At 43.9% G+C, this 22386-nt stretch overlaps 1 protein-coding gene across 2 annotated transcripts; it reads left to right on the top strand.

The window, feature by feature from the left end:
- Nucleotides 1-518: 518 nt before the first annotated feature.
- LOC114681560 (cytochrome P450 2A9-like) lies at nucleotides 519-19320 on the top strand. Of its 2 annotated transcripts, none has more exons than XM_028855109.2 (9): nucleotides 519-735; nucleotides 1016-1178; nucleotides 2754-2903; nucleotides 3122-3282; nucleotides 10181-10357; nucleotides 11933-12074; nucleotides 12499-12686; nucleotides 13218-13359; nucleotides 19060-19320. In XM_028855109.2, the coding sequence occupies exons 1-9, from the start codon at nucleotides 559-561 to the stop codon at nucleotides 19239-19241; spliced, it is 1482 nt and encodes a 493-aa protein (XP_028710942.1). In that variant the 5' UTR covers nucleotides 519-558; the 3' UTR covers nucleotides 19242-19320. The 2 variants fall into 2 exon arrangements, with proteins under 2 accessions (XP_028710942.1, XP_028710941.1); XM_028855108.2 differs by lacking the exon at nucleotides 19060-19320 and adding an exon at nucleotides 13918-14290 and having other exon boundaries at nucleotides 520-735.
- The last annotated feature ends 3066 nt before the right edge of the window (nucleotides 19321-22386 follow it).

Here is a 22386-nt window from a genome sequence, read left to right as displayed (position 1 = left end):
GGATTTATTGCGGAGAATCTTGCAGAGATAAACAGATAGAAAATAAAGGATAGCCTCGAGAGGGCCTGGAACCTATTCCAAAGGGCCCCGACTATCTCTGCCCCAGGGTTTTTATAGAGATGCCAAGGGGTGGAGCAAAAGACCTCCTCCCCCAGCACAGCCAAGTGCAGACCATCTCAGACACCTGCACTCAGGCCCGTGGTCCTAATCATCCTCTATGCGGACCTGCTGGGTAAAGCCACAAAGAACCCTAGAACAGGCTCCCACAATAAATATAGGTTTTTAGTTCTGGATTTGAGCTCCTGGATCCAGAGATCAAATGGACCATCTCCAGAAAATACCTCTATAGTGTTTTGAATTAAGCCTGACAACTAGAAGTCTCCCTCCTCATTCCATGTTGTGGATATTGCAACACAGACAGCGTTGATGTTAGGAGATAAAATTGGGAGGTAAAAAGACTCAACTAGACAAATAGGAACAAAGGTCCTCCTCTATCCTAAGTGTATAAAGGCATAGTGTCTCACCCTTGGCCACAGCCTGTCATTCTCACTGGCCACTATGCTGGGCTCAGGGCTGCTCTTGGTGGCCATACTGGCCTACCTGAGTGTCATGGTCTTCACGTCTGTCTGGAAGCAGAAATTCAGGGAAAAACTCCCTCCAGGACCCACTCCTCTGCCTTACATTGGGAATTACCTGCAGCTAAATATAAAAGACATGTACAGCTCCATCAAAGAGGTATCACCTAATGAGGGGATGGATGGGATGTGGGAATATGGGCATCTGTGTGGTTTTGCATGTTCTTTGTGGTAGAAGAGTCATAGAGTAAGGCACAGTCTTTTGATGGGGGAATTGGGAAGGCTGTGGTGCTATCTCCAGTCTTTGGTTTTTGTTTTTGTTATGTTTTTAATCATTTGATTGTTGATTACAAGTAAGGTGATATCACAATACCTGACCTTTGTGCACTGGTCAGTTAGATGGACTACTCATATAACAGCTCTCATCTACCCCACATCAGCTCAGTGAGCGCTATGGCCCTGTGTTCACCATCCACCTCGGGCCTCGCCGGGTCGTAGTGCTCTATGGATACGATGCAGTCAAGGAGGCTTTGGTGGACCAAGCAGAGGAATTCAGTGGACGAGGCGAACGGGCCACCTATAATACTCTCTTCAAAGGCTATGGTGAGGGGGATATCACATGGGGAAATGTGGTCAGGGACACTTGTTGGCCTTATTTAAGTAGCCTATCCTCCCAACTCATCTCCCCCTTCAAGGCTGTGGGGTACTCACCACTTCCATACTGAATGTTGCCTTTCACTGTGTTCCTCCCTGGCCTGTCTCAAATTTATGACCATTGCTCCCGGCTGCTCTCTACCCCATCTGCCTCTTCTCTCTAACTAAATGTCCACCTTTGTGCATCTATCTTGATATCCTCCTAGATTGGGTCCCACACCACCCCCTTAATTTAGCTGGTATTTTTACCTTCTGAAAACACTTTCGATTTATTTACCTAATTTTTCCATGTATGAGTGTTTGCCTGTGTGGATGTATTGCACCCTGTATATCCCTGGTGCCAATGGAGGTCAGAGAGGTCATCAGACTTCATAGAGTGGGGGGTCACAGCTGCTTGAGAGCTGCTGTGAGGAAGTCTAGACAGGAACCTGGGTCACCTGCAGAACAAAAGCTCTTAGCCACTGAGCCTTCTCTCCAGACTGATATTTTTATATTTTGGGGTCTTCACCTTCCACATCCCACCGTAATCCTTTCTCTTTCTCTCCTTCTCTTCCTCTGATTTGAGAACAGCCAACATCACTCCTTTCCTTTCCTGGGAACAACAGCCCCTCTGCTTTTTTGTCTCCCTGTTTTTATGTTTCCAGCCCAGCTTGGGATCATCCACAGCCTTTGTCTTGGCCTCTGGCTTTGGCCCCTCTTATGTGCTGAGCTGCTGCCTGCATTTGTAAATGCTGTTTTACATACCTCAGATGCTTCCTCTAAGATGAGCCTAACTCTTGTGGAATGTTATAGTCCAGCCAGTGCTGGCCAAGGTTACAAAACATCAAGATGGCCTTGAGCAGCAAAACGTTCATTGTAAGTAAGAAAGGGCAAAATTCAGAGAAAGCACACAAAGAGCCAAACACCTTTATGACATTAACTCTGTGGTTACTGTTTATCACGGAGGAGGTAGCTCTTTCCTTGAAGAACCAAGGCAAACACAAATGGTTACCACTATCTAGTGTCAAAGTACAGAGGTGACGCCAGCTCAGGCCACACAAACAAAACCAGAGGCAGGGAAAAGGGTATGTTTGTGTGTAGTCAGTCCTTGCTATACTGGGGATTTGCTGATCTCAGCAAATGCTGTCTGACCATGGGATTCTTGGTTAGTTTGCTACTTCAGAGACCCCAATAACTACCCAGCATCTTGGGGCATGATGGAGTTGGTCTAGTTATGATATTGAGGACTAGTTTCCCTATACTCTGAGTCTCTGCTTTTGCCTGGCTGTTATTGTTTCTCTTTGCCTGGCTGAATTGTTCCAACGTCTTACTCTCGTGTGTGTGTGTGTGTGTGTGTGTGTGTGTGTGTGTGTGTGTGTGTGTGTGATACAAGGTTGGTAACAGTGTTTGTAACTCCTGTGTTCTCTCTGCCCCTATCTATCTGTGCCTCCTTCCTTTCCTCTTGGGAACCCTCTCCAATGTGGGTACTTGACCTTCCTCAGCATCACTCTACACTTCCCCACCTCCATGTTATTACCTTTACAGGTGTGGCATTCAGCAGCGGGGAACGAGCCAAACAACTCAGGCGCTTCTCCATCGCAACACTGAGAAATTTTGGTGTGGGCAAGCGTGGTGTGGAGGAGCGTATCCAGGAGGAGGCAGTGTGTTTGGTCAAGATGTTGCAGGGCACCTGTGGTAAGCAAGAGACCCTTATGTGTTTGGGCAAGAGTAGAAACAGACCTGACACCGAGAACCTGTGGGTTGCAGCAAAGAGGTGTAGAAAAGAAATCCTGCGAAATGATCCCTGGATGCTGGTGCAGAGTTTGGTCCCTCGTGCCAGGGGCCACATCATCTGCTTGACTCTTCTCTCCCCCATAATCCCTATGTCTTCCCAACCATGGCATGCCTCTCAGGAGCACCCATTGACCCTACCTCGTATCTGAGCCAAACAGTCTCCAACGTCATTAATTCCATTGTCTTCGGGGACCGCTTTGACTATGAGGACAAAGAGTTCCTGCAGCTGCTGCACATGATGGGTCAGATGAACAGATTTGCAACTTCCAACCTGGGGCAGGTAACCAAATCCAGCTTGGCCTTTTGCTCTCTTAGCACCCCATATCACCTGTAACCACAGGGCACCCACACAGGGCAAGGACCATCCCAACTCTCATCCCCACAAGCATAAGCTCCCCTCAACCCCAGCCCTTACCCTAGACAACTGACCTTTACCTCAGCAGCCATGGGAACTATCTGGTATGTAGAATTTAATGACATCAGGATATCTCAGAGGATTCCCCGAAAAAATCTCAAAGGGCTTCCCTGGTTTACCTTAATCTCTAACAAATCCTCTGTACATCCTAACACCTGCCCAGGGGAGACATGTTGACCACCTTAGGACCCTCCTCCATCCTGAGCACCTGGTTCTGCCAAAGCAAAGCCAGCAAAGTTATTTAGCCTCTATACTACTGTCCCAAAATATCCCACCTGGACACCTGGACAAGAGATACCTGCTTGTCCCATGTAAATTCAGAAATGAGTAGACAACCTTACCTGAGACAACCAAGCACAAATCTCTGAATAGGCTGTTTACCCAAACACCCAAATGAGTATCTTCCAGCCCCATACAGCCCACATCAAAACACCATCTGACAAGTGTACCCCACACCTTATAACCTGAACCACCCCAGGCTGAAGGCCTAACTATCTAGAAAACAGATTCTACTCTCAGACAAGTATCCAGACAACTAAACAGCCCACCCAGATGCCTAAACATCTAGATTCCCTCATTACACTCATAGGCTGAATGCTGAAAGACTGGAGCAAGGCTCTGACCCAAAATCACTTAAATAGCTGAGTATCTACTAGTATACCCTTTTGATCCACCTCATCTGAATTGTTGGACAATGGACATCATGCTTAACGCACTTATGAAATGTCTGTCTGTGGGGCTGCAGCGGCAGCTCAGTGGTTAAGAGCGTGCACTGCTCAACTCTTCCTAAGGACCTAAGGTCAGTTCTCAGCACAACCGCCTTGTCTTAGTTAGGTTTTGCTATTGCTATGAGACACTAGGACCACAGCAACTCTTATAAAGAAAACATTTAACTGAGAGGGCTCGCTGACAGTTCAGAAGTTCAGTCTATCATAGAGGAGACCATGGCAGCATGCAGGAAGACACAGTGCTGGAGAAATATATTGGGGAAAATTATAAAGGCCACTCCATATATAAGTCTTTAATTTCTTATTTGGTTTACGTGGTAGGAATATCCATTCCAATATAATATCCTCCCTCTGCATCAAAATACCTGTTGGGGAATGTCTGGAGGGGAATATGACAAGAATGCATTTAAGTTCTGGATCCACACGATCCACATGTGCTTCTCGTATTGTCTTTTCTACTAGAGTCAATTCCTTCTCAGCTTCGGCTGATAATTCTCTTGGACTATTTAATTCTTTGTCCCCTTCTAGAGTATTAGCCAAATTTTGTAGTCCATCTTTGGGTATTCCTATGATACCCAGTAAGTTGGAAATGCTTCCTAATAACTTTTGAAAATCATTAAGAGTCTTCAATCTATCTCTTCTTAGTTGTACCTTTTGGAGTCTAATTTTTTGTAGCTCTATCTTATATCCTAAGTAATTAATAGAATCTCCTCTTTGTATTTTTTCAGGAGCAATTTGCAGTCCCCAGCAAGGCAAAACTTTTTTTACTTCTTCAAACATGCTTTCTAATGTATCTAACTTTGGATCAGCTAATAGGATATCATCCATATAGTGATAAATTATGGATTGTGGAAACTTTACACGAATTATCTCTAATGGTTTCTGCACAAAGTATTGACACAAAGTAGGGCTGTTTAACATTCCCTGTGGGAGGACCTTCCATTGATATCTCTTGTCTGGCTGAGAATTATTATAATTGGGTACTGTGAAGGCAAATTTTTCTCTATCATTTTCCTGTAAGGGTATGGTAAAGAAACAGTCTTTTAAGTCAATAACTATTATAGGCCATTCTTTTGGTAGCATAGAGGGCAAGGGCATCCCAGTCTGTAGGGAGCCCATTGGCTGAATTATTTTATTAATAGCTCTCAGATCTGTCAGCATTCTCCAATTACCAGATTTTTTTATAACAAATACAGGAGAATTCCAAGGGCTGGTAGATTCTTCAATGTGTTGAGCATTTAACTGCTCTTGAATCAGCTGTTCTAAAGCTTGTAGCTTCTCTTTTGTCAAAGGCCATTGTCCAACCCAGACAGGTTTATTAGTTAGCCATTTTAAAGGTAAGGCAGTTGGTACTTCTGAGAGTTCAACAACAGTCGTGCTCTGTTTGTGAACAGCCTGAATGGTTGGTGACTGATTTTTATAGCATGTTATGATATTATTCCTAGAAACATGCATTGGTCTGTATTCCTTTTCTGAAAGTGTAGGAATTTTAATCTGGGTATTCCACTGTTGTAACAGATCTCGGCCCCAAAGATTTACTGCTACATTTGCTACATATGGCTTCAGCCTTCCTCTCTGTCCTTCTGGCCCTATGCATTCAACCCATCTCGAACTCTGTTTTATCTGAGATAGGGTGCCAATCCCTAACAGTTGGGCATCTACCTCTTGAAGAGGCCAATTCGGATGCCATGATTTTGGTGTAATTATAGTCACATCTGCACCTGTGTCTACCAGGCCCTCCAGAACCAGGCCATTAATTCGAATTCTAAGCTTTGGTCTTTGTTCATTTATGGAAGTTTGCCAAAATATTTGTTTTATAGTGTTCTTTGTAAACTGTGATCCATCTATCAGAGCTATTTTATCATTCATGGCAGTATAGGTTTTTACCTTAGGATCTGGTTTATTCAGTTGTCCTGGAGAGGAATTTCTTCCACAGTGGCTGCGAATGTTCATACTACATTTGATTTGGGGGCCTGCAAGAGGCCCCCTGAGGCGTTTCCCGCCAGTAAAGGGTTGCCTCGTATATCTATTTTTGATCTGCACTCATTGGTCCAATGTTGGCCTTTGCCACACCTTCTACATAATCCAGGAGGTGGTTAGGGTCTCGTGTTTAGGCTATTCCTAGAAGGAATATTACTTCTAGGTGTACCCCACGTACAGTTTTTACTTATATGACCTGGTGTACCACACTTAAAACATTTGGTAACACGGGGCCTTCTTTCACCTCTGGGATTTGTCTCTCCTATCCAAGCCTCATTACTGTAGTTAAGAGACTGAACACCATTAGTATATTGAATCCATTCTTCCAAAGGAGCTGATCTGATCTTTAATGGTGGAAGTATTCTTCTGCATTCTGCATTAGCATTGTTGAATGCCAAGGAATCAGTTAATACTTTTCTTAATTCTTTATCTGATACATCTTTTGTTATAGCTGTGTTCAGCCTTTGTAAAAAAAATCAGTGAAAGGTTCGTGCAGTCCCTGAAATATCTTTGTGTATACCTCAGTTGGTTTTCCAGGTTCTGGAATTTTTTCCCAAGTATTTAGAGCTGCTGTACGGCATAGAGATATTGTATGCTCATCATAAGTGACTTGTACATTCCTCTCAGCAAAACATCCCTCACCAAGTATTTGATCTTGGGTGATCACAAAACCTCTGAGTTTACCTTGTTGTTATAAATTTTTTGTCTCTTCTCTCAACCAGTTCCTCCACTGTAGCTGCTGGCTACATTCTAGAAGAGCTGAAATTAACTGATGCCAGTCATCTGGGATGATTCTATGTGAGGTAGATCATGAATTTAACATCTGTCTTACGTATGTGGAATGTATCCCATACGTAACTACTGCTTTTTTTATATTTTTAAAGTCCCTTGTTGAAATTTGTTGTAATGTATATGTCATATATGGCTTGGGGTGTGTGCCATCTGCTGGCTTCTCATGGACGATAACAGGATAAGCCATTTTATGAGAGCTGTTTGGAGATGTTACAACCTCTATGGTCTTGACCTTCTGCTTATTATTTTCCTTGTCATGTTTACTGAGAGTTTCTTCTAGGGCTTGCAAACGAGCACCTAGGGTCTGTTCTAGGGAGTGAACCTCCTCTCTTGCAAGGGACTCCAGATTTCTCATGGAATCATAGACATTTTTATTTTTCTCAGAAGCACATGATTCCATGGACCTCATCTTATCAATTAATGATAATCTTTCTTCCTTATGCAATGTTTGAGTAGCCATAACTTTACTCTGGAGAGTTAGTGTTCTTTCCATTAGATATTCATATTTATTATCAATAAAATCAATTTGGGGTACAAGCCTGTTTTGTAAATCCTGATTAGCAGATTCTAGAGAAAGAATCTTTTCCTGTAAGCCTTCATTACTATCTTTTAAAGCAGATTCCAGAAAGAGAATCCTTTTCTGTAAGCCCTCATTGGTATCTTTGAAAGCAGATTTCAGAAAGAGATTTTTTTGTAAGTCTTCATTGCTATCTCTTAAAGCAGATTCCAGAAAGAGAATCTTTTTCTGTAAGCCTTCATTGCTATCTTTGAAGGCAGATTCCAGAAAGAGATTCTTCCTCTGTAAGTCTTCATTGCTATCTTTGAAAGCAGATTCCAGAAAGAGAATCTTTTTCTGTAAGCCTTCATTGGTATCTTTGAAAGCAGATTCCAGAAAGAGATTCTTTTTCTGTAAGTCTTCATTGCCATCTATTAAAGCAGATTCCAGAAAGAGAATCTTTTTCTGTAAGCCCTCACTGCTATCTTTGAAGGCAGATTCCATAAAGAGATTCTTCCTCTGTAAGTCTTCATTGCTATCTTTGAAAGCAGATTCCAGAAAGAGAATCTTTTTCTGTAAGCCTTCATTGGTATCTTTGAAAGCAGATTCCAGAAAGAGATTCTTTTTCTGTAAGTCTTCATTGCTATCTATTAAAGCAGATTCCAGAAAGAGAATCTTTTTCTGTAAGCCCTCACTGCTATCTTTGAAGGCAGATTCCAGAAAGAGATTCTTCCTCTGTAAGTCTTCATTGCTATCTTTGAAAGCAGATTCCAGAAAGAGAATCTTTTTCTGTAAGCCTTCATTGGTATCTTTGAAAGCAGATTCCAGAAAGAGATTCTTTTTCTGTAAGTCTTCATTGCTATCTCTTAAAGCATATTCCAGAAAGAGAATTTTTTTTGTAAGCCCTCACTGCTATCTTTGAAGGCAGATTCCAGAAAGAGATTCTTTTTCTGTAAGTCTTCATTGCTATCTTTGAAAGCAGATTCCAGAAAGAGAATCTTTTTCTGTAAGCCCTCACTGCTATCTTTAAGGCAGATTCCAGAAAGAGATTCTTTTTCTGTAAGTCTTCATTGCTATATTTGAAAGCAGATTCCAGAAAGAGAATCTTTTTCTGTAAGGCTTCATTGCTATCTTTTAAAGCCTGTTTCAGTCCCAATAATGACTCATCTTTGTTATTATTATTAAACCAGTGTTTGAACACTGTGTGAATTATTACAATGAATGCCAAAATGGTACAGGCCAAATATGCCTGAGGAAGGTCATATATTTCCAGGAGAATGTCATTCATCATACAGGCAAAAAGGTTTTTAAATTCTTGTGAGGTAATGTTGAAAGCCATATTACAAGAATTACTCAAAATTCGTTAGTCAATTTTAAGATGTAAAATTATCAAGTACTTTTACTTGAAATAAAATGCTGGTTTGTTCATCTTACCTTTCTGTGGTATGGGGGGATGTAGTAGCGCTTTTCAACCAGCAGGCAGCGCTAGTACAGCTACAAAGCAGGGCCTGCTAGTTACCTTGGCTGGCAGCAGCTGGAGGCAGATGGCGGGATGGCCGGGAGCCAGGAGCCGGATACCTCACTCTCAGCGGTTTTTCACTGGTCTCTGGGCTAAGCTAGGGAGCTGAGACCAGACTAGTTGCTCCCCTTTGGACTGGTTATATGGAACTTTGTAGGCGGGTTTAGGTACCCGCCAGCCGGGGAGGAGGCTGAGGGCAGGAGCCGCCCAGGCCTTTGGAATTTGTCCCACGTTGGGTGCCACATATTGGGGAAAATTATAAAGGCCACTCCACATAGTTAAAAGGAAGATTTATTTAGTGGATGACTTACAAATGAAGGAATGCATAGGTTGCAGGGGTCTGGGGAAGGTGTATTGCAATCCAGCGGTGTTCTCTGGAGCTCTGCCCAGTCAACCTCCACCGTCCAGGGTCCAGGCGCAGAGAGCACGCACAGAGAGAGCGCTGGCCCATCCAGCTCTCGGGTTTCCAGAGCCTCCCCTCGCCCTGCCTTGTAGGCGTGACAGTTGCCAGAGTCTCAATGGGGTTTGGAACTTCCAGATCCAAGCTGGAATGGCTACCCACTACAGAAATAGACTAGTGTCCTTCATCTTGCAGGCAAAAGGAAGTCGACTGACATAGTTGGTGGTATCCTGAGTATATGAAACCTCAAAGCCCGCCCCCTCAGTGCATACCTCCTCCAACAAGGCCATCCCACTCCAACAAAACTACATCTCCTAATAGTGCCACTCCTTATGAGATTATGGGATAATGGGATTATGGAGACCAATTACATTCAAACTACCACACATCTGTAACTACAACACTAAGGGATCTCAGCTCTAAGGGATCTGACTTTGGGCACCTGTACTCACACACATGCACATAAATAAAGGTGAAAAGATAACAAAATGAATATAAAGAGTTCTTCAAAAAGAAGAACTGTGTGTGCAACCCAGCCTTATTATAAATACATTAGCACCTGAATGAATGAATGCCTTGAGCCAAGTAACACTCTTTCCCTGAAACAAGTCCCATTCCCATTGGGCATTGCCACTGACAGCTCTCTCTCTCTCTCTTTCTCTCTCTCTCTCTCTCTCTCTCTCTCTCTCTCTCTCTCTCTCTCTCTCTGTGTGTGTGTGTGTGTGTGTGTGTTTCTGTGTGTGTCTGTGTGTGTCTGTGTGTGTCTCTTTCTATGTCTCTGTCTCTCATTCTCTCTCTCTTCTCTCTCTCTCACTCTCTCTCTCTCATCCTGTCTCTCCCAATCCTAGCTCTACGACATGTTCCATTCAGTGTTGAAGTACCTTCCTGGACCACAGCAACAGATCATCAAGGATATGCAGCAACTGGAAGACTTCATGATCAGGAAAGTGAAGCAGAACCAGAGTACCCTGGACATCAATTCCCCACGGAACTTCATTGACTCCTTTCTCATCCACATGCAAGAGGTGATCCAGCACCCGGGGGATGGGAAGTCCAAAACCAGGCACGAGGCCAATTAAGACCCTGGGATGCTCCTCACAGTCCCGATCATGGTTAAACTCTTCTATCAGTTGAGCCCTACCCAAGCCAGGGCACCGGCAAGCAATTTACCATGCCAACCCATTTTCCAGCATTCCCCTGCAAGACACTGTTTTCAGTACATCCCCCTCTTCACTTGCTTAGCACCCACAGAAGCCACTGAAAAGGACTCTGTGGAGCCTGAATTTCACAAATGAGGAAACTATGCTGAAAATGGCCTGCCTGACATCATGCACTAACACAAACCCTTACCTCTCTGGCTCTAACTTTTGCTATCAGCCACCATGATCTTATCATTTCACATCTTGATTCTGAAATACACATCAATGGCCCAGGCAACCTGGGTTTATTATGTGACATCGAAGGGTTTCACATCTGGGAAGAAAGGACATGGAATTCTGTAGAGAGTGAAAGTCAAGGGTCTGATTAGAGATTCTTCTAAGGGTTGTTTGAGAAAGCAGGAGAGGCTGACATTTAAATTCTGGGTCTGTCTCACATCTGTCTCCAATGACAGACTCCATCATGGCACCTGTGGAGTTCTTTCTCACTCTCCTTACCCCTCACTTGCTAAATGTTACGACCCTGAAAAGAGTGACTGTTAAAGGACAGACAGACAGTTGACTAGAGAGGAACAAAGATTCCCATGCAGATCCATGACTCCACACATGACCTGGAGATTGCCTTTCCCACCTTTGTCTGGACCCTTGAGAGCTGGATCCAAGACAACTCCAGAAGTGGTGCCCAACCCCCACGACACCCCTGCCCACCTCTCTGAGGAACTTAATCTGCAATGATGACTGTTGAGGGAAGGTGAAATCATATTCCTGAGTCATGTGGCTGCTGATAAATTGCCCTGGCTCAAGTGAAGACCCCTCACCCATGCAGACAGCCCTAATTATAAGCAGTGGGCAACAAAAAAAAATGTGACAGTTGGAGGGGAATTAGGAATTCCTTATTAGGAATATGAAAGGGTTCAGCTGGGCGGCGACAGCGGTGGCGGCGGCAGTGCCGCACGCCTTTAATCCCAGCACGAGGGAGGCAGAGCCAGGCGGACCTCTGTGAGTTCGAGGCCAGCCTGGGCTACCAGGACAGGCACCAAAACTACATACACAGAGAAACCCTGTCTCGGGGAATAAAGGGGGGGGGAGTTAATGGGAGGGTGAATGGTAAAAGTGTGCCTGAAAAATGAGGACACAAGGCTCACTGTGTATGGAAGGGGGTTCATCTGGGAGGATTTGGGGGGAGCGGTTTGAATATACTCACAGGACAATGAATGAAATTCTCAAAGAATTAATGGAATATTTGTAAAAAGAATGACTAAAAAAATTTTAGAAAATTATAACCCTTGATGTCCTCCAAGGGAATGATAAACTGATGAATGGGTTTGTTCTCTCTTACCCTCTCTCTTTTCTCTCTTTCCCTCTCTCTCCCCTCTCTCTGCCTCTTCCCCTCTCTTTCTCTCTTCCCCCTTCTCTCTCCCTCTCTCCCTCCTCTCTCTCTAGGAGAAGAACAACCCCAATTCAGAGTTCCACATAAAGAACCTGGTGATGACGTCACTGAACCTCTTCTTTGCTGGTTCTGAGACCGTCAGCAACACACTGCGCTATGGCTTCCTGCTGCTCATGAAGCACCCAGATGTGGAAGGTGAGGCTGGCTCTGGGGCAGGAAAGTGGGGAACCACAGATGCTCCAACCTCTTTTCTGAGCTCACCACAATGACCCTCACCTCTCCCAGGTCCCTGAATGCTCAGACATGCCCTGTTTTGCAGAACCAGAGGGGTATAAAATGCTTGAATAGGGTTCTCACCAGTTGTTGAAATGTTAGATATTTCCAATTTGATTTCCCACTGGCTGTCAGATTCCTGCACTCTGGTTCATGCCCTGACACTCCTCCCTGTTCTCCCCATCCCATGATTCTGTTGTGGAAAGGATCAAATGACATTGGCTAGCATTTAGGTATGGCGATATATTTCGAATGGTCTGTATGCAAGTCATTTACAGATCCATGTTTGAACTGTGCCACCTGCTCTGAGTTCCCTGTCTTAAACACAATTCCCCTTGTCCTCCAGCCAAGGTCCACGAGGAGATTGACAGGGTGATTGGCAGGAACCGACAGCCCCAGTTTGAAGACCGCTTGAAGATGCCCTACACCAAGGCTGTGATCAATGAGATCCAGAGATTTGCTAACCTTGCTCCCTTGGGCGTTCCACGAAAGACTATAAAGAACACCACATTCCGTGGCTTCTTCCTCCCCAAGGTGCAGTCATATCCACCCAGGAGGGGCCTCCAGCCCACTTCCTGGTGCCTCAATGCCCCTTTTCACCTACAGCTATCTGACTCCAACTCCAATTCCTCCAATTAAAGAATCCCCCAGCTGCCATGTCAGCCTCCCCAGGACCCTCTGATTAGATTGCTGTCACTTCACCTTGATTTAGCACCTCGAGACATTCATCCCCATGTCCTCAACTTCCTGCCTCAGGGATGTAACTCCGATTTCTAACCACTCTTCTGCCTTGATAGCTACCAATCCCTCAACTCCTGGGCTGGAGAGGCAAAGGCCTGTGTCACTCCAACAGCCTGTCTCAGAACATGCACCCCCTTGAGCTCAAATCTCCTACCACAGGTCATACACAACACATCCCCTCTAAACTCATATTCTCTAATGCCCCTGCCTCAGAGGCTCCCAAACTCTGTGAGTTCCAGTTCTTTTAACCTGGGACCATAGCACCTCTGTGGGTATTTTCTCCATTAACCCACCTTCTCAAATCTCCTTCCTTCTCTCTTCCAGGACACTGAAGTGTTCCCTGTATTAGGTTCTCTGCTGACAGACCCAAAGTTCTTCCCTAGTCCCAATGATTTCAACCCCCAAAACTTCCTTGATGACAGGGGGCAGTTGAAGAAGAATGCTGCTTTTGTGCCCTTTTCCATAGGTAAGAAAACACTGAATTACTGGACCACTGCTCACATCATAAGGGGTGGCTCATGCCAGCACCCCTCTCTGGGATGCAGTCTAGCATCCTTCTTCTGCATCAGGTTCCTCTTGGAATCTAATTTCCAGCCAACCAGATGCAATTCCCGCACCTCCCGAGCACCAAGCATCTGGACACATGTCAAAGGGTCAATGGGACTCCTTCCAGAGATTGGGAAAAAGCAAAGTTCCAACTGAGTCTGCCATCTTTCCTGGGTCATACAAGCAATTCTTCAGACTCTTAAAAAAGGAGACAACAGCACAGCATCCATAGTTGAGAGTATAATTGGTAGAGGAAGCATCTTGACTTTCCCTTGCTACAGCCTAGAATGGGTCACCCCACTTTGTATACAGGGAAACTGAGATTAAGAGAGGCTTTGGAGTCTTTTCTAATGATCCCTAACGCTCCAGCACTCCAGCCCCTTCTCCCTGAGAGGATGCACTGTGCACTGTGTAGCTGAGGCAAGGCAGCAGTGAGAACGGCCCCCACCTCTGCATTCCTCCTCTCTCTCCTCTTCAGGAAAGCGGTTCTGCTTGGGGGACGGCCTGGCTAAGATGGAGCTCTTTCTCTTCCTCACCACCATCCTGCAGAACTTCCGTTTCAAGTTCCCGAAGAAACTTGAAGACATCAATGAGACCCCCAAACCCATGGGATTTTCCAGGATCATACCAACATACACCATGAGCTTCCTGCCCATCTGATTCTGGGTTCAACCAAGGTGGAGCAAGAGGGAGGGAGAGAGTCTGGAGTGAGGCAAGAGTGAAGGCAGAGCAAAGGGGAAAAGGGAAAACTGGGGAGTTAATAAGGGACCACATGCTTGGAAGAAAATTTAAGCACCTACTTAAACTGTTATGGTAATAAAAAGCAAATAACATGCATTGGACAGTGGTAATAACAGCTGTCATTCACTGAGCAAGGGTTCCTTGTCAGCTCTGCCCAAGTTGTCCCATCATCCTCTCATTTGGTACTTCAGACCATATAAGGGTAACATGTCCCCCAGCCCAGTTACAGGTTTCAAGGGTGGAGATTACAAACACATCAGCCTGAGATCCCTTTGCATCATAAATTAAATGCTGCATACAGAGCTGAAGATATGGCTCAGTAAATGACTAGATTACCACACAAGCCCAACAGCGTGAGTCCTAGCCTCAGAACCTATGTACAACTATAGATATGGTGGCACAGTCTGTAAACTCAGCATTGCCATGATGAGATGGGAGAAAGGGACTGGAGAATAAGCCAGAAACACTCAGGCCTGTAGGCCTGGTGTGTGCTGTTGTATTCGTTAGGGTTTTATTGCTATGAAGAGACACCATGACCACGGCAACTCTTACAAAGGAAAACATTTCATTGGGGCTGCCTTACAGTTTCTGAGGTTTAGTCCATTATCATCATGGCAGGACATGGTGATGTGCAGGCAGACATGGTGCTGGAGAAGGAGCTGAGAGTTCTACATCTTGACCCCAAGCAGCAGAAGAAGATTGTGTGCCACGCTGGATGTAACTTGAGCATATAAAAACTTCAGTCTTCCTCCACAGTGACACACTTCCTCCACCAAGGCCACACCTACTCCAACAGGGCCACATCTCCTAATAGTGCCACTCCCTATGGGCCAACAATTCAAACACATGCATCTATGGGAGCTATAACTATTCAAACAACCACAGCCATGCAGCAATAGAACAAGAAAGTCCGCCTCAGATAAAGTAGAAGGAGAGAATTGTGTCTCTAAAAGTCAACTCTGGCTGTGGTACACACACTGTGGCACATCCATGCCCACACTCAAACATACAAATTTAATTTATTTAATGTAAATGCTACATACAGACATAAACTGACTACTCCCCCTTCCCTCTCTCTTTCTCTCTCTCTCTCATATAGTACATAAACACACACACACACACACACACACACACACACACACACACAACTCACTTGTTTTTCAGGACTATGTATCCAGAATTCTTAAAATTTCATAGTTTTCTCAATTTACATTATTCTGTTGCTGGCAATGTAGGATTCATTGGGCTGAGGGCTGAGGGGACTCTATCCCCATACAAGTATTTTCACAGACACTCTAGCAAGCAACCCAGCATCACAAACAAATCATATTATCCCTGTGGATATCTCCTAAAAGGCCTCTGGAAACTTCACCTCAGGGAATCAGAACTTTGGATAACAAAACTATCAAATCCTAAAACTGCTGTGTCTGCAGATTTGAATCTTAGCATCTCAGGCTCTCAGAATCCAATACTCGGAATCTTTCTGTCACTGATGTTGTCCTCGGAGGCCACCATAAACATCTTTGGGAGCTGCATCCCAGCCACTTCTATGATAGCAAGTGCCAGACTGCCCAGCTGACTATCTCCTCATGATGAGTTGAGGGAGAAAATGTTGAAAGAAAGAGAAACTTGAGAGACCTGAGACCAGGAGTGGGAGTGGGGTAGGGGATAGCCTTTGTCTTCTAAGACAGAGAGAAAGAAAGCAAGAGCAATCAATTCCTCAAACTTCCATCTAGAAATAGGTAACTTGGGGATGTAGAGATAGCATACAGTTTAAGAGCATGTGTTGATGTTACAGAGGACCCGTTCAGTTCCCAACACCCACATTGGGCAGCCCACATCGCCTGTAACTCCAACTCCATGGCCAGACTCCTCTGACCTCCTTGAGCACCTGACCCACTCGTATGCACATTCCCCCACCCAGACATGTCTTCATACACTAATTTAAAATAATAAAAATAAAGCCAAGTGTGGCAGCACAGGCCTTGAAGACCAGCACTCAGTGGGCAGAGGCAAGCAGATCTCTGTGGGCATCAGGCCAGCCTGGTCTACCAGTGAGACCTGCTTCAATATTACTGATGGTTATGATCATGATGATACTTCTTTTAGAAATTGGAAAGTGTTGCCGGATATTCAATCACACTGTTTACACTGACTTTGTATTTGTATTAATCAAATAAAATCAACCTTGGGTCAGAAGGCTGAGTTAGCAATTAGTTGACAGAAAGTAATCATAGAAAGTTCAGAGGGTGTCTGGAAGACGACAGAGAGACCCACAGGAAGTACTGGGGAGGGACTTTCTGTGGTGTTTTTGTTTGTTTGTTTGTTTTGTCAGAGCAGAAGGATGGTCTCTTTCAGAGACACTGGCTAAGAAGAATGTCAGGTAGTTACTAATCAACCTCTCTAAGCTATCAGGTTTTCACCCCAGCCTCTGACTACTAAGTCTTATTGATAAAGAGACCAATAATAGAGATTTAACTAAAAGCTATATTTGGTGGCAGCTACAGGGCCAGTGCCTACAGGGATGGAATTCTCACCAGGCTGTGGCTTTACAAAGACTTACTACTGATAATATACAAGCTTTAGAAAGACCTACTAATGAAAGTAAGAAAAATACTCAGACACAGACAGAGGATTTTAGACAAGAACCTATTGTACCACTGCATAATAAAGCTAAAGAGGGGCTGCCCAAAGTTATTAGTAAACCAATCTCAATTTATTCAGTTAGTGTACAAGAATGACCAGCAGATGATAGGCACATCCAAGATTATGCTGAAGTTAAATGGAATCCTGCAGAAATGTTAAATTTGAGGAGAATTAAGAAAGTGGTCAGTTCATATGGTATGCATTCACTCTAGTGGAAAAAATGTTAAATTCATAGAACATAATTACATACATACATACATACATACATACATAAATACATAAGAACAGAATTATTCCTCAAGACTGGAAAGATTTAGCTACAGCAACACTGGAAGTTGGTCCTCAGTTTCAATGAAAATCATGATGGAGAGAGGAAGCTAGGGTCATAGAACAATGAATAGCGCTACAGGTATTGATATTTCCCAAGACCAGCTTCTTGGTGAAGGCTAGCATGGTGATTTGCAAAGACAGTTTGGATTTGATGATCACATCCTGGCCCTATGCCATATAGCAACTTTGAGTGCTTGGGACAAGGCTAAAGAATCTGGAAAGAAGTCTGAGTCTTTTACTAAAATTATACAAGGCACAAAAGAAGTCTTCATTAATTTTTTGCAAAGATTGACTTTAACTGTAAATAGAATGATATCAGGTACAGAAGTTGGACAAATAGTAACTGAATCTTCGGCTTTTGAAAGTGCTAATTCAGAATGCAAACAGATGATTAGGCCTTTAAAGGCAAGATCAGCACCCATAGATGAATGGATTAGAAATACAGCTGATATTGGATCTCCCGTTTATGATGCTACTTTGATAGAAGAAATTATTTCTAAAAATTTTAAGAAAAATCAAAATGTCAGATGTTTTAGTTGTGGTAAGCAAGGACATCTGAAAAGGGATTGTAGGCAAGGTGTTCCTAGAAGCAACGTTTTTTTCTAGAGATAACTGAAACAGTAGGCCCCAGCTTTCTGGAGTATGCAGAAGGTGTGGCAGAGGCCAGCATTGGACTAATGAATATAGATCTACAAAGGACAGGCAAGGCAACCCTTTGCCAGCAGGAAACACCTTAAGGGGACTCCCACTGGCCCCAATATCAAACTTGGTTCAATTATTCCCTGTCAGCATTGGAGAAACTCATTCATAGAGGAATTAAAAGACTTAATGCCTATTGTTAAAAAACCATACTGATCTGGATGTGATCAAGAACCAAATAGCTTCAGTAGATAAAACAAAAAATTCAGGAGAGACCAGAAAACAAGTATTTTTGCAAACTTCTATAAATGATCAAAGACCAAAGCTAAAAAAGAGGAATAAATGGCATTGTAATTAAAGATTTAGTAGACATAGGAGCAGATGTAACAATAATTTCATCAAAATTTTAGCATTACATTGCCTCTTCAGGAGGTAAATATTCAACTTCTAGGGATTGGAACTTTATCTCAGGTAAAACTAAGTTCAAGGTACGTAGAGTGTATAGGGCCAGAAGACAGATATGTGTAGCTAATATAGCAATAAATTTATGGGGATGTGCTTTCCATTGTTGCAGCAATGGAAAACACAGATTAACATTCCTTCAATGCTCACACCAACAGAAATACCTCACCCATAGCTTCCCTCTAATGAAACCAAATATCTCTCCATCTTGGAAGATTCTCTTGGCTCAAATCCTCAGCCAATCGGCTGCAACTCCCATAATTCCCAAGCACCATGTATCTGGACCCTGGAGAAGTGATGTTCAAACTGTAGTGGTAGATGAGGGGCAATGAAATCTCAAACTAAGTCAGAGATCTTTCTCAGGTCGCACAACCAGTTCTTAGAAAGAATGTGGCAGCTGGGCATGGTGGCGCTTGCCTTTAATCCCAGCACTAAGGAGGCAAAGGCAGAAGGATCTCTGTGAGTTCAAGGCCAGCCTGGTCTACAGAGAGTTCCAGGACAACCAGGACAACACAGAGAAGCCCTGTCTCAAAAAACAAAAAAGAAAGAAAAGAAAGAATGTGGCTATACAGCAGCCATACTGGAGAGGCCAGACTTCCTCTGTAGGGAAGGCAATCTACATTTCTCATTGTTACAGCCTAGTGTGGATCAACCCACCACAAGTATGAGGGAAACTGAGGCTCAGACATTAGGGCCTTCCTTAAAGGTCTCAGCCCTTCCTCCCACAGAGAACACAGGCAGGGATTTGCCACATGGGTGTCGTCAAGAACTGGCTTCACCTTCCTCTGTCTCCTCTCTTTAGGAAAGCGGTACTGCTTCGGAGAAGGACTGGCTAGAATGGAGCTCTTTCTCTTCCTCACAAACATCTTGCAGAACTTCCGTTTCAGATCCGCACAGGCACCCCAGGACAATGATGTGTCCCCTAGACTTGTGGGCTTTGCCACCATCCCACCAAACTACACCATGAGTTTCTTGTCTCGTTAAGCCAGGGCTGGATGAGGGTAAAGGGAAGGATGAAGACCAGGCTAGTGGGGGCCTGGGGACTTAGGAGGGGTCAGAGGGATAGGAGAGACAGAGGACGTGAATAGACTTGCTGAAGGGAGACTGCCATTTCAAAGGTAGAGCAAGAGAAAGGAGAAATTTATACTATGTTGTGAATAGTAATAATAATAATAATAATAATAATAAAGTAGACATTATTTATAAACTAAGTATTCTTTGTCAAGTTTATGCTAAAGGGTCTTGAGATCTCACTTAATGCTCATAAATACATGGAAGGAAAGAGAGTACATTTTTCTAGTGAGATATATTCTTGAGTTATAATGTTTCCTTAGTCTAAGTTTACTGAAGTCTCACCAATTCCAAGAGCTCAATACTACTTGGACGAATATCTGTGTGCATTGGCCTTGGGTAGATTTTCAAATATCACCACCCTTCAGATAAAACAAGAGCTAATTCTATTGCCACATCATACTGTCCAGGGGTATTCTAGAGCTTGGGGTGGGCAGCCAACCTGGCTTCACCATTCACTCACCCACACTTTGATCAACTTTCGAGGAATTGATGACCAGGGCATCATCACCCATGCCTAGTTAGTTAAAGTCATTGCGTCTGACTCAGAATCCATCTGGAGAACTGGAATCAGGCCTCTTCATGAGATCTGTGGTGGAGAAAGACATTTTCAGAGATGGCCAGGAAGCTGACATGAGTGTGTGCTGATTCGTGGATGTTCGTGTAAGTGCACATTGCAGGGTTTCCTTGGGATGTACACGACCACATCTTCTGCCCCAAGTTAGTTTCCCAAGGCCGAATGTTTGCTTACTTCCTGGATCAGAGCCAGTTAAGAGTTTTAAAAACGTATGCACTAGTATAAATCTGATAAGTGGATAGCTGAGCAATGCCCAATCTCGACAGCAACACCAGCCAGGTATCTCTTCTTATTTTTATGATGTCAGTATCAGGCAGACCCAAGAGGGAGCAGGGGTATCAGGGCATGGAGATGACATCTTTGGGAACTGCATTGCAAGCCCTCCCTGGTGGCAAACTTCAATCCTACAAGCTGCAGAAGAATAAAGAGGGAAAGGGGGTTGGGGGAGATGGCTCAGTTGGAAAAGTGCTTGCCAAAAAACATGAGGACCTGAGTGTGGATCCCCAGCCCCCATTGAAAGTCAGGCCTGGTGGCACATGCTTGTCACCATAATGCTGGGAGGGGGTTGAAGGCAGCCCAGTCCAACCAAATCATGGATTTGATTAGAGACCCTGCCTCAAAAAACAAAATAGAGAGAGACTGAAGAAGGCATGCAGTGATGACTTCTTAACTCTATACACACGTGCACAGGCACCGGCATGCATGCTCGAAAATGTACACACGCAAAGCTGAATTTTAGCAATGAGACACACCTTCAGGGGAAGGGACAGTGGCTAGCAAGCCTTTGTCTGAAAGGGAGGGAAAGAAAAAACTAACAAACCCTGTAACGTTGCGGGGGGAATGTTAAAACTCACAAAGACACCACCCAGTTTGCTGAGTCAAGGCGTGTTATGACCAATCATGTTCCACTCGACAGCAGCAAAGCACACACCCTGCCAAAGTGCACCTGGACCATTCTTTGGGATGAGCCACATGTCAGGGTACAAAAATTTCGGTCACTTTATAAATATTAGGTTAACCAGAGCAACTCTGATGAACCAAGTGGAATGCAGCCAGAAATCGATAGCAAAAACAAACCACAAGAGCTGCAAGGATGGGAAGATTAAGAAACATGCTTGTTGAAATATGCTTGCTTTTTTTCTTTCCCTGGCAAATAAAAATTATGCATATCAGGGGCTGGAGATACAGCTTAGGCTTAAAAGCACAGACTGCTCTTGCAGAGGACTTGAATTGAGTTCCCAGCACACGTCTAACAGCTCAAAGCCACTTGTATCTCTAGCCCCGGGGGATCCAACTTTCTCTTCTAGATTCCATGGGCACCTGCATGCTTATGCACATTTACACACAGACACACACACAAATTCACCCAATTTAAAAATAAGTTTTTTAAATATATATATATATGTATGTATATATATATATACATATATATGCATTAATGGAGTACAATTGATGTTTTGATACATGTCTAAATTACTCAATGGCTAAATCACACCAACCAAAACAATGCAGACTTAGCCGGGCGTTGGTGGCGCACGCCTTTAATCCCAGCACTCGGGAGGCAGAGGCTGGTGGATCTCCGTGAGTTCGAGGCCAGCCTGGGTTACCAAGTGAGCTCCAGGAAAGGCGCAAAGCTACACAGAGAAACCCTGTCTCGAAAAACCAAAAAAAAAAAAAAAAACAATGCAGACTTATATAACAGTGATTCAAAGAAATATCATATGGCAAGTCATAAAATACTTAGATAATGGAATAAAAATAAATATTTACAAACTTGTGGAATGAGAACAGCCAGAGCAGAGGTATAGGTAAATTCATGGCATGACATTCAAAGAAAGCTCAGGTTCAGAAATGCTCTTCTTAAAATTTTCCCATGGGTCAAAAAGATTCATCACAATAACATGTTTTTCTTTTTCAAATCAGTTCTTTTATTTTTTTTTTTTTGAGATTATAATATTCTACCATCATGTCCCCCTTCCCTTTCCTCCCGACAAACCTGCATAACCACAACAGCAAAGGAGAAGCCATATTCCAAAGAAATAACAAGGAGATGAAAAACTTAACAGGATGAGAAAAAGGAGAAGCAGAAAGGCAACTCAGCAAACTAAAAGAAATTCCCTTCCAACCTGGGTACCCAGCAGGGCAGTGACAGGAGCTCTGAGTACCCCCGGAGACTGCAGGCACCCCAACTGAGGACAGACTGATGGCCATAACTGCAGGAAGGAACCATGGTTCTCACAGCCTTTAAATTCTGCATGGGAATTTTCTCTGACAGTGGTTTTTCTTGCATAACAAGCTAACTTTAGAGGAGAAGTGAATCACATTCTTCGTCTTGGAGAGAGGTGTATGTTCAGGAGTTCTCCTGAGGTCTGTCATTAAGAATTAGACTATTCTGGGTGAGTGGTGGGGAGGGGGGAGTAGGGTGGGAGAGACATGGCTCTCTGACAAGTTACAATTCAGCATCCTGGGAACACAGCTCCA

This window comes from Peromyscus leucopus, chromosome 1, assembly GCF_004664715.2.
Source record: "Peromyscus leucopus breed LL Stock chromosome 1, UCI_PerLeu_2.1, whole genome shotgun sequence".
NCBI lineage: Eukaryota > Metazoa > Chordata > Mammalia > Rodentia > Cricetidae > Peromyscus > Peromyscus leucopus.
This window is presented reverse-complemented; position numbering and strand designations above follow the sequence as displayed.